General features: G+C 37.5%; 1 protein-coding gene across 2 annotated transcripts in view; it reads right to left on the bottom strand.

The window, feature by feature from the left end:
• Positions 1-448: 448 nt before the first annotated feature.
• The window catches only part of LOC117009542 (C-type lectin domain family 4 member G-like), a 39,367-nt gene continuing 26,546 nt past the window's right edge, over positions 449-13,269 (bottom strand). The window contains exons 5-10 of one of the 2 annotated variants that reach the window (XM_033083786.1): positions 12,299-12,361; positions 6,682-6,750; positions 5,362-5,531; positions 3,081-3,190; positions 653-728; positions 449-578 (exon numbers count right to left, since the gene is read on the bottom strand). In XM_033083786.1, coding sequence (XP_032939677.1) covers positions 519-578; positions 653-728; positions 3,081-3,190; positions 5,362-5,531; positions 6,682-6,750; positions 12,299-12,361 — 548 coding nt within the window. In that variant the 3' untranslated portion in view covers positions 449-518. Of the gene's footprint in view, positions 729-3,080; positions 3,191-5,361; positions 5,532-6,681; positions 6,751-12,298; positions 12,362-13,269 lie in introns of both variants that reach the window. The other variant, XM_033083787.1, reaches the window with a different exon arrangement.

Raw genomic sequence — 13,269 nt, 5'->3', positions numbered from 1 at the left:
GGGTTTATTTTGGGTTTATTCTTGGAATATTTTGGATTTATTTTGGATTTATTTTGGGTTTATTTTGGGTTTAATTTGGATTTATTTTGGGTTTATTTTGGATTTATTCTTGAAATGCTTATTTTGGATTTATTCTTGGAATAAAAATTTTATTCTTGGAATATTTTAGGTTTATTTTGGGGTTTTTTTGGGTATATTTTGAGTTTATTTTGGGTGTATTTTGGAATATTTTGGGTGTATTTTGGAATACTTTGGGTTCATTTTGGGTTTAATTTGGATTTATTTTGGTTTTATTTTGGGTTTGTCCTTGGAATATTTTGGGTTTATTTTGGGTTTATTATTGGAATATTTTGAGTTTATTTGGGGTTTATTTGGAGCGTATTTGGGGGTTTTTTTTGACCCCAAACCTCCAAAATTTCACTTAAAAATTCCATTTTTTTCACTCCAAAATTCCATTTGTTTCACTCCAAATCCCATTTTTCCCCACAGCTCCCCAGCAATGTGTGAAAATCTGAATGTCAGCAGTTTGCAGCTTTCTCACAGATCCACCTGTGCAGCCCCGTGCATTTCTGCTGCACCCAGAACCCGAATGTCAGCAGTTTGCAGCTTTCTCACAGATCCACCTGTGCAGCCCCGTGCATTTCTGCTGCACCCAGCGCCCCTGGCCGCCGATGCTGCCGCATTTCTTCAGCTCCCTCTCGGGATCCTGCAGCCACACGTCCCAAAACCTGCCCCAAAAATCAAAATAAACCCAACATTTAATGACCCAAAAATTAAAAAAATAAATTGAGGTGAAAAAATTAAAATATCCCCATTTTTTGGGGGGGTAATGAGGCAAAAATTTGATTTTTTTGGAGGGAAAAATAAAAATAAATCTGACTTTTTTTAAGGGAAAAATAAAAATAAATCTGATTTTTGAGAGTGGTTTTGGTGTCAAATTTTGGATTTTTTTTCATTCGTTAAAAATAATTTTTGCCAATTTTTTTTTGGTTGAAAATCTAAATTTTTTTATTTTTTAAATATTTTTTTTATTTTTAAAAATTTTATTATTGAATCATTAAAATAATTTTTGCTTTTTTTGCTGAAAATCTGTATTTTTTATTTTTAACATATTTTTTATTATTTTTATTTTTAAATTTTATTATTTAATCATTAAAATAATTTTTGCCATTTTTTTGCTGAAAATCTAAATTTTTTAATTTTTAGAAATTTATTATTTTTAATTTTTTATTTTGTTATTTAATCATTAAAATAATTTTTGCTATTTTTTTCCTGAAAATCTAAATTTTTTAATTTTAAAAAATTTATTATTTTTATTTTTTATTTTGTTATTTAATCATTAAAATAATTCCTGCTTTTTTTAATCTAAATTTTTTAATTTTAAAAAAGTTATTATTTTTATTTTTAAAAATTTTATTATTTAATCATTAAAATAATTTTTGCCTTTTTTCCCTGAAAAATCTAAATTTTTAATTTTTAAAAATCTATTATTTTTATTTTTTTATTTTGTTATTTAATCATTAAAATAATTTCTGCTTTTTTTTCCTGAAAATCTAAATTTTTTTATTTTAAAATTTTTTTATTTATTATTATTATTTTTTTAAATTTTATTGTTTAATCATTAAAATCAGTTTTGCCAATTTTTTTTAGCTGAAAAGCAAGATTTTTTAATTAAAAATTGAGATTTTTTAAAACTGAAAATCAGCATTTTTTACCCCAGAATTAGGATTTTTAAACTGAAATTCAGGATTTTTTTCCCCCCTAAAATCAGGAATTTTTTACCCTAAAATTGGGAATTTTTCCCCCCTAAAATCAGGATTTTTTTACCCCAAAATCAGGATTTTTAAACTCAAAATCAGAATTTTTTAACAGAAAAATCTGTATTTTTTTACTAAAAACTGATTTTTTTAATGCCAAAATTTGATTTTTTTCTTACTCAAAATCACAAACTGTTTAATCAGAACAATCAGGATTTTTTTACCCCAAAATCAACATTTTTTCCCCCAAAATCTGGATTATTTTACTCAAAATCATGATTTCTTTTTCAATAAAAATCAGAATTTTTTCCCCTCTCAAATCAGGATTTTTAAACCAAAATTCAGAATTTCCCATCCCACAAAAATAAGGATTTTTTACCTTAAAATTGTGATTTTTTAAACCCCAAAATCTCAATTTTTAAATGAAATTCACAATATATTTTTAATAAAAATCAGGATTTTTAAACCAAAATTTATTATGTCCTCACCCCCAAAAATAAGGATTTTTTTACGTGAAAATTGTGATTTTTTTTACCCCAAAATCTCAATTTTTAATAAAAATCACAATATATTTTTAAATTAAAATCAGGATTTTTTTCCCTCTCAAATCAGGATTTTTAAGGTAAAAAAAAAATCATCATTTCCCCCCAAAAAAATCACAATTATTTTACCAAAAATCAGAATTTTTTAAACCAAAATCTGGATTATTTTACTCAAAATCATGATTTCTTTTTCAATAAAAATCAGCATTTTTTTTCTCTTTTAAATCAGGATTTTTTACCCAAAATTCATTATTTCCACCCAAAAAAATACGGATTTTTTACCTGAAAATTGTGATTTTTTAAACCCCAAAATCTTATTTTTTCAATAAGAATCACAATGTATTTTTAATAAAAATCAGGATTTTTTCCCCTCTCAAATCAGGATTTTTTAACCAAAAAAAAAAAATCATTTTCCCCCCAAAAAATCAGATTTTTTTACCAAAAAATCAACATTTTTTTTCTCTCTTAAATCAGGATTATTTTACCAAAATTCATTATTTCCACCCACAAAAATAAGGATTTTTTACCTGAAAATTGTGATTTTTTAAACCCCAAAATCTTATTTTTTTAATAAGAATCACAATATATTTTTTAATAAAAATCAGGATTTTTTCCCCCTCAAATCAGGATTTTTTAACCAAAAAAAAATCATTTTCCCCCCAAAAAATCACATTTTTTTACCAAAAATCAGCATTTTTCCCCCCAATCAGGATTTTTTCCCCCAAAATGAGATTTTTTTGCCCAAAATTTATATTTTTTGCCCAAAATTTGGATTTTTTACCTGAAATTCAGCTCATCCCCATTGACCCAGCTCCAGGTGCTCCCCTGCTCATCCCAGGCCAGCCCCAGCCAGTAGGAGAATCCTCGCTGGGAGTGCTGCAGCAGGAACTCCTGAAACCCCAAATAAACCCAAATAAATCCTAAATAAACCCCAAATAAATCCCAAATTAACCCCAAATCCTAAATCCCAAATAAATTCCAAATTCATCCCAAAAACCTCAAATCCCAAAAACCCCAAATCCCAAATTTATCTCAGATCTTAAATCCATCTCAAATCCTGAATCTCAAATGTCAAATTCCAAACCCATCCCAAATCCTGAATCCATCCCGAATCCCAAATCAACCCTGAATCCCAAACCTTGAATCCGTCCCAGATCCTGAATCCCAAATCCTAAACCAACCCCAAATCCCAAATCAATCCCAATTCCCAAATCAATCCTGAATCCTAAATCAATCCTGAATCCCAAATCAATATTGAATCCAAAATCAACCCCAAATCCCAAATCCCGAATCAACCCCAAATCCCAAATCCCAAATCTTGAATCAATCCTGAATCCCAAATCTTGAATCCATCCCAGATCCTGAATCCCAATTCCTGAATCAACCCCAAATCCCAAATCAACCCCAAATCCCAACTCAATCCTGAATCCCAAATCAGCCCCAAATCCCAAATCTTGAATCAATCCCAAATCCCAAATCAACCCTGAATCCATCCCAAACCCCAAATCCCAAATAAAATTCAGGCTTGATTTGGGATTTGGGGTTGATTTGGGATTTGGGATTGATTTGGGATTTGGGGTTGATTTTGGATTTGGAGTTGATTTGGGATTTGGGATTTGGAATTTGGGATTCGGGATTGATTTGGGAGGCATTTGGGATTTGGGATTTGGGGTTGATTTGGGATTTAGGATTGATTTGGGATTGATTCGGGATTCAGGATTGATTTGGGATTTGGGGTTCATTTTGGATTTGGGGTTGATTTGGGATTTGGGTTGATTTGGGACTCAGGATTCAGGATTTGGGGTTTTTGGGATTCAGGATTTGGGTTTGATTTGGGATTTGAGGGTTTTTAGGATATAGGGTTTGGTTTATTTGGGATTTGGGGTTGATTTGGGATTCAGGATTTAGGGTGCATTTAGGATTGAGGATTTGGGGTTTTGGGGGATTTGGGGTTGTTTCGGGATTATGGGTTGATTTAGGAATTGGGATTCAGGATCTGGGATGGATTCAAGATTTGGGATTCAGGGTTGATTTGGGATTCGGGATTCAGGGTTGATTTGGGATTTGGGGTTTGGGATTCAGGATTTGGGATGGGTTTGGAATTTGAGATTTCGGATTTGGGGTTGATTTGGGATTTGAGACAGATTTAAGATTTGAGATAGTTTGGGATTTGGGATTGATTTGGGATTCAGGATTGATTTGGGATTTGGGGTTGATCTGAGATTCAGAATTGATTTGGGATTGATTTGGGATTTGGGATTTGGGGTTGGATTTGGGGTTGATTTGGGATTTGGGGTTGGTTTAGGATTTGGGATTGATTCGGGATTCAGGATTGATTTGGGATTTGGGTTTGATTTGAGATTCAGGATTGATTTGGGATTTGGGATTGATTTAGGATCCGGGATTTGGAATGGATTTGGGATTTGCGGTTGATTTAGGAATGGGGATTTGGGATTTGAGATGGATTCAGGATTTAGGAATCAGGATTTAGGATGGATTTGGGATTTGGGATTGATTTGGGAATCAGGATTTGGGATGAATTCAGGATTTGGGATTTGGAATGGATTTGGGATTGAATTGGGGTTCAGGATTTGGAATTGATTTGGGAATCAGGATTCAGGATTTGGGGTTGATTTAGTATTTGGGATGGATTCAGGATTTAGGAATTGGGATTTAGGATTCAGGATGGATTTGGGATTTAGGATTTAGGATTTGGAATTTATTTGGGAATCGGGATTCAGGATTTGTGGACGATTTAGGATTTGGGATTTGGGACGGATTCAGGATTTAGGAATCGGGATTTAGGATGGATTTGGGATTTGGGATTTAGGATTTAGGATGGATTTCGGATTTGGGATTTAGGACGGATTTAGGATTTGGGATTTGGGATCTGGGGTTTAGGATTCAGGATGGATTTGGGATTTGGGATTTAGGATGGATTTGGGATTTGGGATTCGGAGTGGATTTGGGATTTGTGATTTAGGATTTAGGAAGGATTTCGGATTTGGGATTTGGGATTTAGGATGGATTTAGGATTTGTGATTTGGGATTGGCGCCCTCACCTGCTCGGCCTCGTCGCTGACCACGGCCAGGTGCGCTCCCAGGTCGGCGCAGGCGTTGCGGGCGGCGCCCCAGCTCAGCGAGCGCCGCGAGAAAGAGAAACAGCTCCGGGCGTGGGACTGCCAGCCCGCCCCGCAGCGCCGGGAGCTGCCCACGGCCCCGCACAGCACCTCTGGGGGAAACACAAAATCCCATAAATCCCATAAATCCCATAAATATCCTAAATCCTATAAATATCCCATAAATCCAATCAATCCCAGGGAAATGGCACAGCAGGAACAGCAGCTGTGGGTGTGGCACTGCCAGCCCGCCCCGCAGCGCTGGGAGCTGCCCACGGCCCCGCACAGCACCTCTGGGGAGAGACAAAATCCTAAATATCCCATAAATCCTATAAATCCTATAAATATCCCATCAATCCCATCAATCCCAGGGAAATGGCACAGCAGGAACAGCAGCTGTGGGTGTGGCACTGCCAGCCCGCCCCGCAGCGCCGGGAGCTGCCCACGGCCCCGCACAGCACCTCTGGGGAGAGAGAGAAATCCTATAAATATCCTAAATCCTATAAATATCCTAAATCCTAAATATCCCATAAATATCCCATAAATCCCATCAGTCCCAGGGAAATGGCACAGCAGGAACAGCAGCTGTGGGTGTGGCACTGCCAGCCCGCCCCGCAGCGCCGGGAGCTGCCCACGGCCCCGCACAGCACCTCTGGGGGAAACACAAAATCCTATAAATATCCCATAAATACTATAAATCCCATAAATCCTAAATATCCCATAAATCCCATAAATATCCCATAAATCCCAAAAATCTCATATATCCCAAAAATCTCATAAATCCCATAAATACCCCAAATCCCATAAATACCCCAAATCCCCAAAATCTCAACAATCCCATAAATCCCATAAATCCCATAAATCTCATAAATCCCCAAAATCCCATAAATCCCCTAAAATCCTATAGATCCCATAAATCTCAAAAATTCCCTAAATCCCAAAAATCCCCTAAATCCCATAAATATCCCATAAATCCCAGGGAAAACAAAATAAAAGGGGGAAATACCAGGGAAATTTTTGGGAATTTTTTGGGGGGAATTTTGGGGGAATTTGGGAATTTTGGGGAATTTTGGGAATTTTGAGAATTTGGGGAGATTTGGGGATTTTGGGAATTTGGGGAATTTTTTGAATTTGGGTAATTTGGTGAATTTTGGGGGAATTTGGGAATTTTTGGAATTTGGGGAATTTTGGGATTTTTGGGAATTTTGGGGAATTTTTGGGAATTTCAGGAGTTTTGGGAATTTTGGGAATTTCAGGAATTACCGGACAGCTCGTGCAGCTCCTGTTGGTGCTGGTGGATCCCGAACTGCAGCCGGGTCTGCTCCTGCTGCACTGCAGAGACCAGTACGGACCAGTACGGACCGGTACAGACCAGTATGGACCGGTACGGACCAGTATGGGCCAGTATGGACCAGTACAGACCAGTATGGACCAGTACGGACCAGTACGGACCAGTACGGACCAGTATGGACCAGTACGGACCAGTATGGACCAGTATGGACCGGTACGGACCAGTATGGACCGGTATGGACCAGTACGGACCAGTACGGACCAGTATGGACCAGTACAGCCCAGTATAACCCAGTATAGCCCAGTATAACCCAGTATAACCCAGTATAACACAGTACAGCCCAGTATAACCCAGTATAGCCCAGTATAACCCAGTATAACCCAGTATAACCCAGTACAGCCCAGTTTAACCCAGTACAGCCCAGTATAACCCAGTACAGCCCAGTATAACCCAGTACAGCCCAGTATAACCCAGTACAGCCCAGTACAACCCAGTACAGCCCAGTACAGCCCAGTACAACCCAGTATAACCCAGTATAACCCAGTTTAACCCAGTACAGCCCAGTATAGCCCAGTACAACCCAGTACAGCCCAGTTTAACCCAGTACAGCCCAGTATAACCCAGTATAACCCAGTACAGCCCAGTATAACCCAGTACAGCCCAGTATAACCCAGTATAACCCAGTACAGCCCAGTATAACCCAGTACAGCCCAGTATAGCCCAGTACAGCCCAGTATAACCCAGTATAACCCAGTATAACCCAGTTTAACCCAGTACAGCCCAGTTTAACCCAGTACAACCCAGTATAGCCCAGTACAATCCAATATAACCCAGTACAGCCCAGTATAACCCAGTACAGCCCAGTTTAACCCTGTACAGCCCAGTATAACCCAGTATAACCCAGTACAGCCCAGTATAACCCAGTATAACCCAGTACAGCCCAGTATAACCCAGTATAACCCAGTACAGCCCAGTATAACCCAGTACGACCCAGTATAACCCAGTACAGCCCAGTACAGCCCAGTACAGCCCAGTACAGCCCAGTACAACCCAGTATAACCCAGTACAGCCCAGTACAGCCCAGTATAACCCAGTATAACCCAGTTTAACCCAGTACAGCCCAGAATAGCCCAGTACAACCCAGTACAGCCCAGTTTAACCCAGTACAGCCCAGTATAACCCAGTTTAAACCAGTACAGCCCAGTATAACCCAGTACAGCCCAGTATAACCCAGTATAACCCAGTACAGCCCAGTATAACCCAGTACAGCCCAGTATAGCCCAGTACAGCCCAGTATAACCCAGTATAACCCAGTTTAACCCAGTACAGCCCAGTTTAACCCAGTACAACCCAGTATAGCCCAGTACAACCCAGTATAACCCAGTACAGCCCAGTATAACCCAGTACAGCCCAGTATAACCCAGTATAACCCAGTACAGCCCTGTATAACCCAGTACAGCCCAGTACAGCCCAGTATAACCCAGTATAACCCAGTATAACCCAGTACAGCCCAGTACAGCCCAGTATAACCCAGTATAACCCAGTACAACCCAGTACAGCCCAGTATAACCCAGTATAACCCAGTATAACCCAGTACAGCCCAGTACTGCCCAGTATAACCCAGTATAACTCAGTACAGCCCAGTATAACCCAGTACCGCCCAGTAAAACCCAGTACAGCCCAGTATAACCCAGTATAACCCAGTATAACCCAGTACAGCCCAGTATAACCCAGTATAACCCAGTACAGCCCAGTATAACCCAGCACAACCCAGTACAGCCCAGTACAGCCCAGTATAACCCAGTACAACCCAGTACAGCCCAGTACAGCCCAGTATAACCCAGTATAACCCAGTATAACCCAGTACAGCCCAGTACTGCCCAGTATAACCCAGTATAACTCAGTACAGCCCAGTATAACCCAGTACCGCCCAGTAAAACCCAGTACAGCCCAGTATAACCCAGTATAACCCAGTACAGCCCAGTATAACCCAGTATAACCCAGTACAGCCCAGTATAACCCAGTATAACCCAGTATAACCCAGTACAGCCCAGTATAACCCAGTATAACCCAGTACAGCCCAGTATAACCCAGCACAACCCAGTATAACCCAGTATAACCCAGTATAACACAGTATAACCCAGTATAACCCAGTATATCCCAGTATAACCCAGTATAACCCAGTACAGCCCAGTACAGCCCAGTATAACCCAGTATAACCCAGTACAGCCCAGTATAACCCAGCACAACCCAGTATAACCCAGTACAGCCAGTACAGCCCAGTATAACCCAGTACAGCCCAGTATAACCCAGCACAACCCAGTATAACCCAGTATAACCCAGTATAACCCAGTATAACCCAGTATAACCCAGTACAGCCCAGTACAGCCCAGTACAGCCCAGTATAACCCAGTATAACCCAGTACAGCCCAGTATAACCCAGTACGACCCAGTATAACCCAGTACAGCCCAGTATAGCCCAGTATAACCCAGTACAGCCCAGTATAGCCCAGTATAACCCAGTACAGCCCAGTACAGCCCAGTATAACCCAGTACAGCCCAGTATAACCCAGTACAGCCCAGTATAACCCAGTACAGCCCAGTACAACCCAGTACAGCCCAGTACAGCCCAGTACAACCCAGTATAACCCAGTATAACCCAGTTTAACCCAGTACAGCCCAGTATAGCCCAGTACAACCCAGTACAGCCCAGTTTAACCCAGTACAGCCCAGTATAACCCAGTATAACCCAGTACAGCCCAGTATAACCCAGTACAGCCCAGTATAACCCAGTACAGCCCAGTATAACCCAGTATAACCCAGTACAGCCCAGTATAACCCAGTACAGCCCAGTATAGCCCAGTACAGCCCAGTATAACCCAGTATAACCCAGTATAACCCAGTTTAACCCAGTACAGCCCAGTTTAACCCAGTACAACCCAGTATAACCCAGTACAATCCAATATAACCCAGTACAACCCAGTATAACCCAGTACAGCCCAGTTTAACCCAGTATAACCCAGTATAACCCAGTATAACCCAGTACAGCCCAGTATAACCCAGTATAACCCAGTACAGCCCAGTATAACCCAGTACGACCCAGTATAACCCAGTACAGCCCAGTACAGCCCAGTACAGCCCAGTACAACCCAGTATAACCCAGTATAACCCAGTATAACCCAGTTTAACCCAGTACAGCCCAGAATAGCCCAGTACAACCCAGTACAGCCCAGTTTAACCCAGTACAGCCCAGTATAACCCAGTTTAAACCAGTACAGCCCAGTATAACCCAGTACAGCCCAGTATAACCCAGTATAACCCAGTACAGCCCAGTATAACCCAGTACAGCCCAGTATAGCCCAGTACAGCCCAGTATAACCCAGTATAACCCAGTTTAACCCAGTACAGCCCAGTTTAACCCAGTACAACCCAGTATAGCCCAGTACAACCCAGTATAACCCAGTACAGCCCAGTATAACCCAGTACAGCCCAGTATAACCCAGTACAGCCCTGTATAACCCAGTACAGCCCAGTACAGCCCAGTATAACCCAGTATAACCCAGTATAACCCAGTACAGCCCAGTACAGCCCAGTATAACCCAGTATAACCCAGTACAACCCAGTACAGCCCAGTATAACCCAGTATAACCCAGTATAACCCAGTACAGCCCAGTACTGCCCAGTATAACCCAGTATAACCCAGTATAACTCAGTACAGCCCAGTATAACCCAGTACCGCCCAGTAAAACCCAGTACAGCCCAGTATAACCCAGTATAACCCAGTATAACCCAGTATAACCCAGTACAGCCCAGTATAACCCAGTATAACCCAGTACAGCCCAGTATAACCCAGCACAACCCAGTATAACCCAGTATAACCCAGTACAGCCCAGTATAACCCAGCACAACCCAGTACAGCCCAGTACAGCCCAGTATAACCCAGTATAACCCAGTATAACCCAGTATAGCCCAGTATAACCCAGTATAACCCAGTATAACCCAGTATAACCCAGTACAGCCCAGTATAACCCAGTATAGCCCAGTAATTTTTTACAATCCCCAAATTGAAATTTCCTTAAAATTCCTAAAATTTGCAATTTTCTTAAAAATCCCCAAATCAGAATTTTTTTAATTCCCAAAATTTGGAATTTTAATAAAATTCCCAAAATTGATTTTTTTTAAATTCCCAAAATTTGCAATTTCTTTAAAAATTCTAAAATCTGAATTTTCTTTAAATTCCCTGATTGCAATTTTCTTTAAATTCCCAAAATTTGGAATTTCTTAAATCCCCAAATTAAAATTTTCTTGAAAATCCCCAAATTTGGAATTTTCTTTAAATCCCCCAAAATTTGCAATTTTCTTGAAATTCTCAAAATTTGCGATTTCTTAAAAATTTCCATAATTTGAATTTTCTTTGATTTCCCACATCAGAATTTTCTTAAAATTTCCAAAATTTGGGATTTTAAAAAAATCCCCAGAATCGGAATTTTCTTAAAATTTCCAAAATTTTAAATTTTTTTACAATCCCCAAATTGAAATTTCCGTGAAAATCCCCAAATTTGGAATTTTCTATAAATCCCCCAAAATTTGCAATTTTCTTGAAATTCTCAAAATCTACAGTTTCTTAAAAATTTCCATAATTTGAATTTTCTTTAATTTCCCACATCAGAATTTTCTTAAAATTTCCAAAATTTGGGATTTTTTAAAACACCCCCAGTATCAGAATTTTCTTAGAATTTCCAAAATTTTGATTTTTTTATCATCCTCAAATTGAAATTTTCTAAAAATTCATGAAATTCAGAATTTTCTTAAATTTCCCAAAATTTGCAATTTCTTAAGAATTTCCATAATTTGAATTTTCTTTAATTTCCCACATCGAAATTTTCTTAAAATTTCCAAAATTTTGGTTTTTTTTACAATCCTCTAATTGGAATTTTCTTAAAAATTCCTAAAATTTGGAATTTTCTTAAATTTCCCAAAATTTGCAATTTCTTTTAAATTTCCATAACTTGAATTTTTTCCAATCCCCTCATTGCAATTTTGTTAAAATTTCAAAATTTAAAAAAAATCCCCAGAATCAGAATTTTCTTAAAATTTCCAAAATTTTGATTTTTTTATAATCCTCAAATTGAAATTTTCTAAAAATTCCAAAAATTCAGAATTTTCTTAAATTTCCCAAAATTTACAATTTCTTAAAAATTTCCATAATTTGAATTTTCTTAAAATTCCCACATTAGAATTTTCTTAAAATTTCCAAAATTTGGGATTTTTAAAAAAAAAAAACCAGAATCAGAATTTTCTTAGAATTTCCTAAATTTTGATTTTTTTTATCATCCTCAAATTGAAATTTTCTAAAAATTCCTAAAATTCAGAATTTTCTTCAATTTCCCAAAATTTTCAATTTCTTAAAAATTTCCATAATTTGAATTTTCTTTAAATCCCCACATCAGAATTTTCTTAAAACCCCCAAAATTCAGAATTTTCTTAAAATCACTGATTTTTTTTTTTTAGTTTTCAAAATTTGGAATTTTCTAGAATCCCCAAAACTTGAATTTTTTTAAAAAAATCCCCAAATTTGGATTTTCTTACCCAAATCCCAAATTTCCGACAGGTTCGACCTCAGCTGCTCCAGCTCCGCCCTCAGTTCTGTGTCTGGGAGGGAAATTGGGGAAAAAATCTCAAATTTGGGTGAAATTCATCCCAAATTCCCCAATTTTTGGTGAAATTCATCCCAAATTCCCCAATTTTTGGTGAAATTCATCCCAAATTCCCCAATTTTTGGTGAAATTCATCCCAAATTCCCCAATTTTGGTGAAATTCATCCCAAAATTCCATTTTTAGTTGTAATTAAATCCCAAAAATTCCCATTTTTAGTTAAATTAATCCCAAAATTCCCATTTTTAGTTGAATTTTAATCCCAAAAATTCCATTTTTTTTGCCAGAATTCCCCCCAAATTCCCATTTTTGATAAAATTAAACCCCAAAATTCCCATTTTTTGATAAAAATTTATCCCCAAATTCCCATTTTTAGGCAAAATTAAATCCCAAAATTCCCATTTTTTGATCAAATTAAATCCCAAAATTCCCATTTTTTGATTAAATTAATCCCAAAATTCCCATTTTTGGATGGAATTAACCCCCAAAATTCTCATTTTTTGATTTAATTATTTCCAGAAATTCCCAATTTTTGATTAAATTTATCCCAAAATTTCCCATTTTTAATTTGAATTAAAGCTCAAAATTTCCGTTTTTAGTTGTAATTAAATCCCAGAATTCCCATTTTCAGTTAAATTAATCCAAAAATTCCCATTTTTAATTGGATTTTAATCCCAAAAATTCCATTTTTTTGCAGAATTCCCCTCAAAATTCCCATTTTTGATAAAATTAAACCCCAAAATTCCCATTTTTTGATTAAATTAATCCCAAAATTCCCATTTTTCAATGGAACTAATCTCAAAAATTCCCATTTTGGGATGGATGTAAATCCCAAAATTCCCAATTTTTTGATTAAATTTATCCCAAAATTCCCATTTTTCAATGGAATTAAACCCCAAAATTCT

Source organism: Catharus ustulatus, chromosome 33, assembly GCF_009819885.2.
Source record: "Catharus ustulatus isolate bCatUst1 chromosome 33, bCatUst1.pri.v2, whole genome shotgun sequence".
In the NCBI taxonomy this organism is placed as follows: domain Eukaryota; kingdom Metazoa; phylum Chordata; class Aves; order Passeriformes; family Turdidae; genus Catharus; species Catharus ustulatus.
Note: the sequence above shows the minus strand (reverse complement) of the source record. Positions and strands in the feature narration are given on the sequence as shown.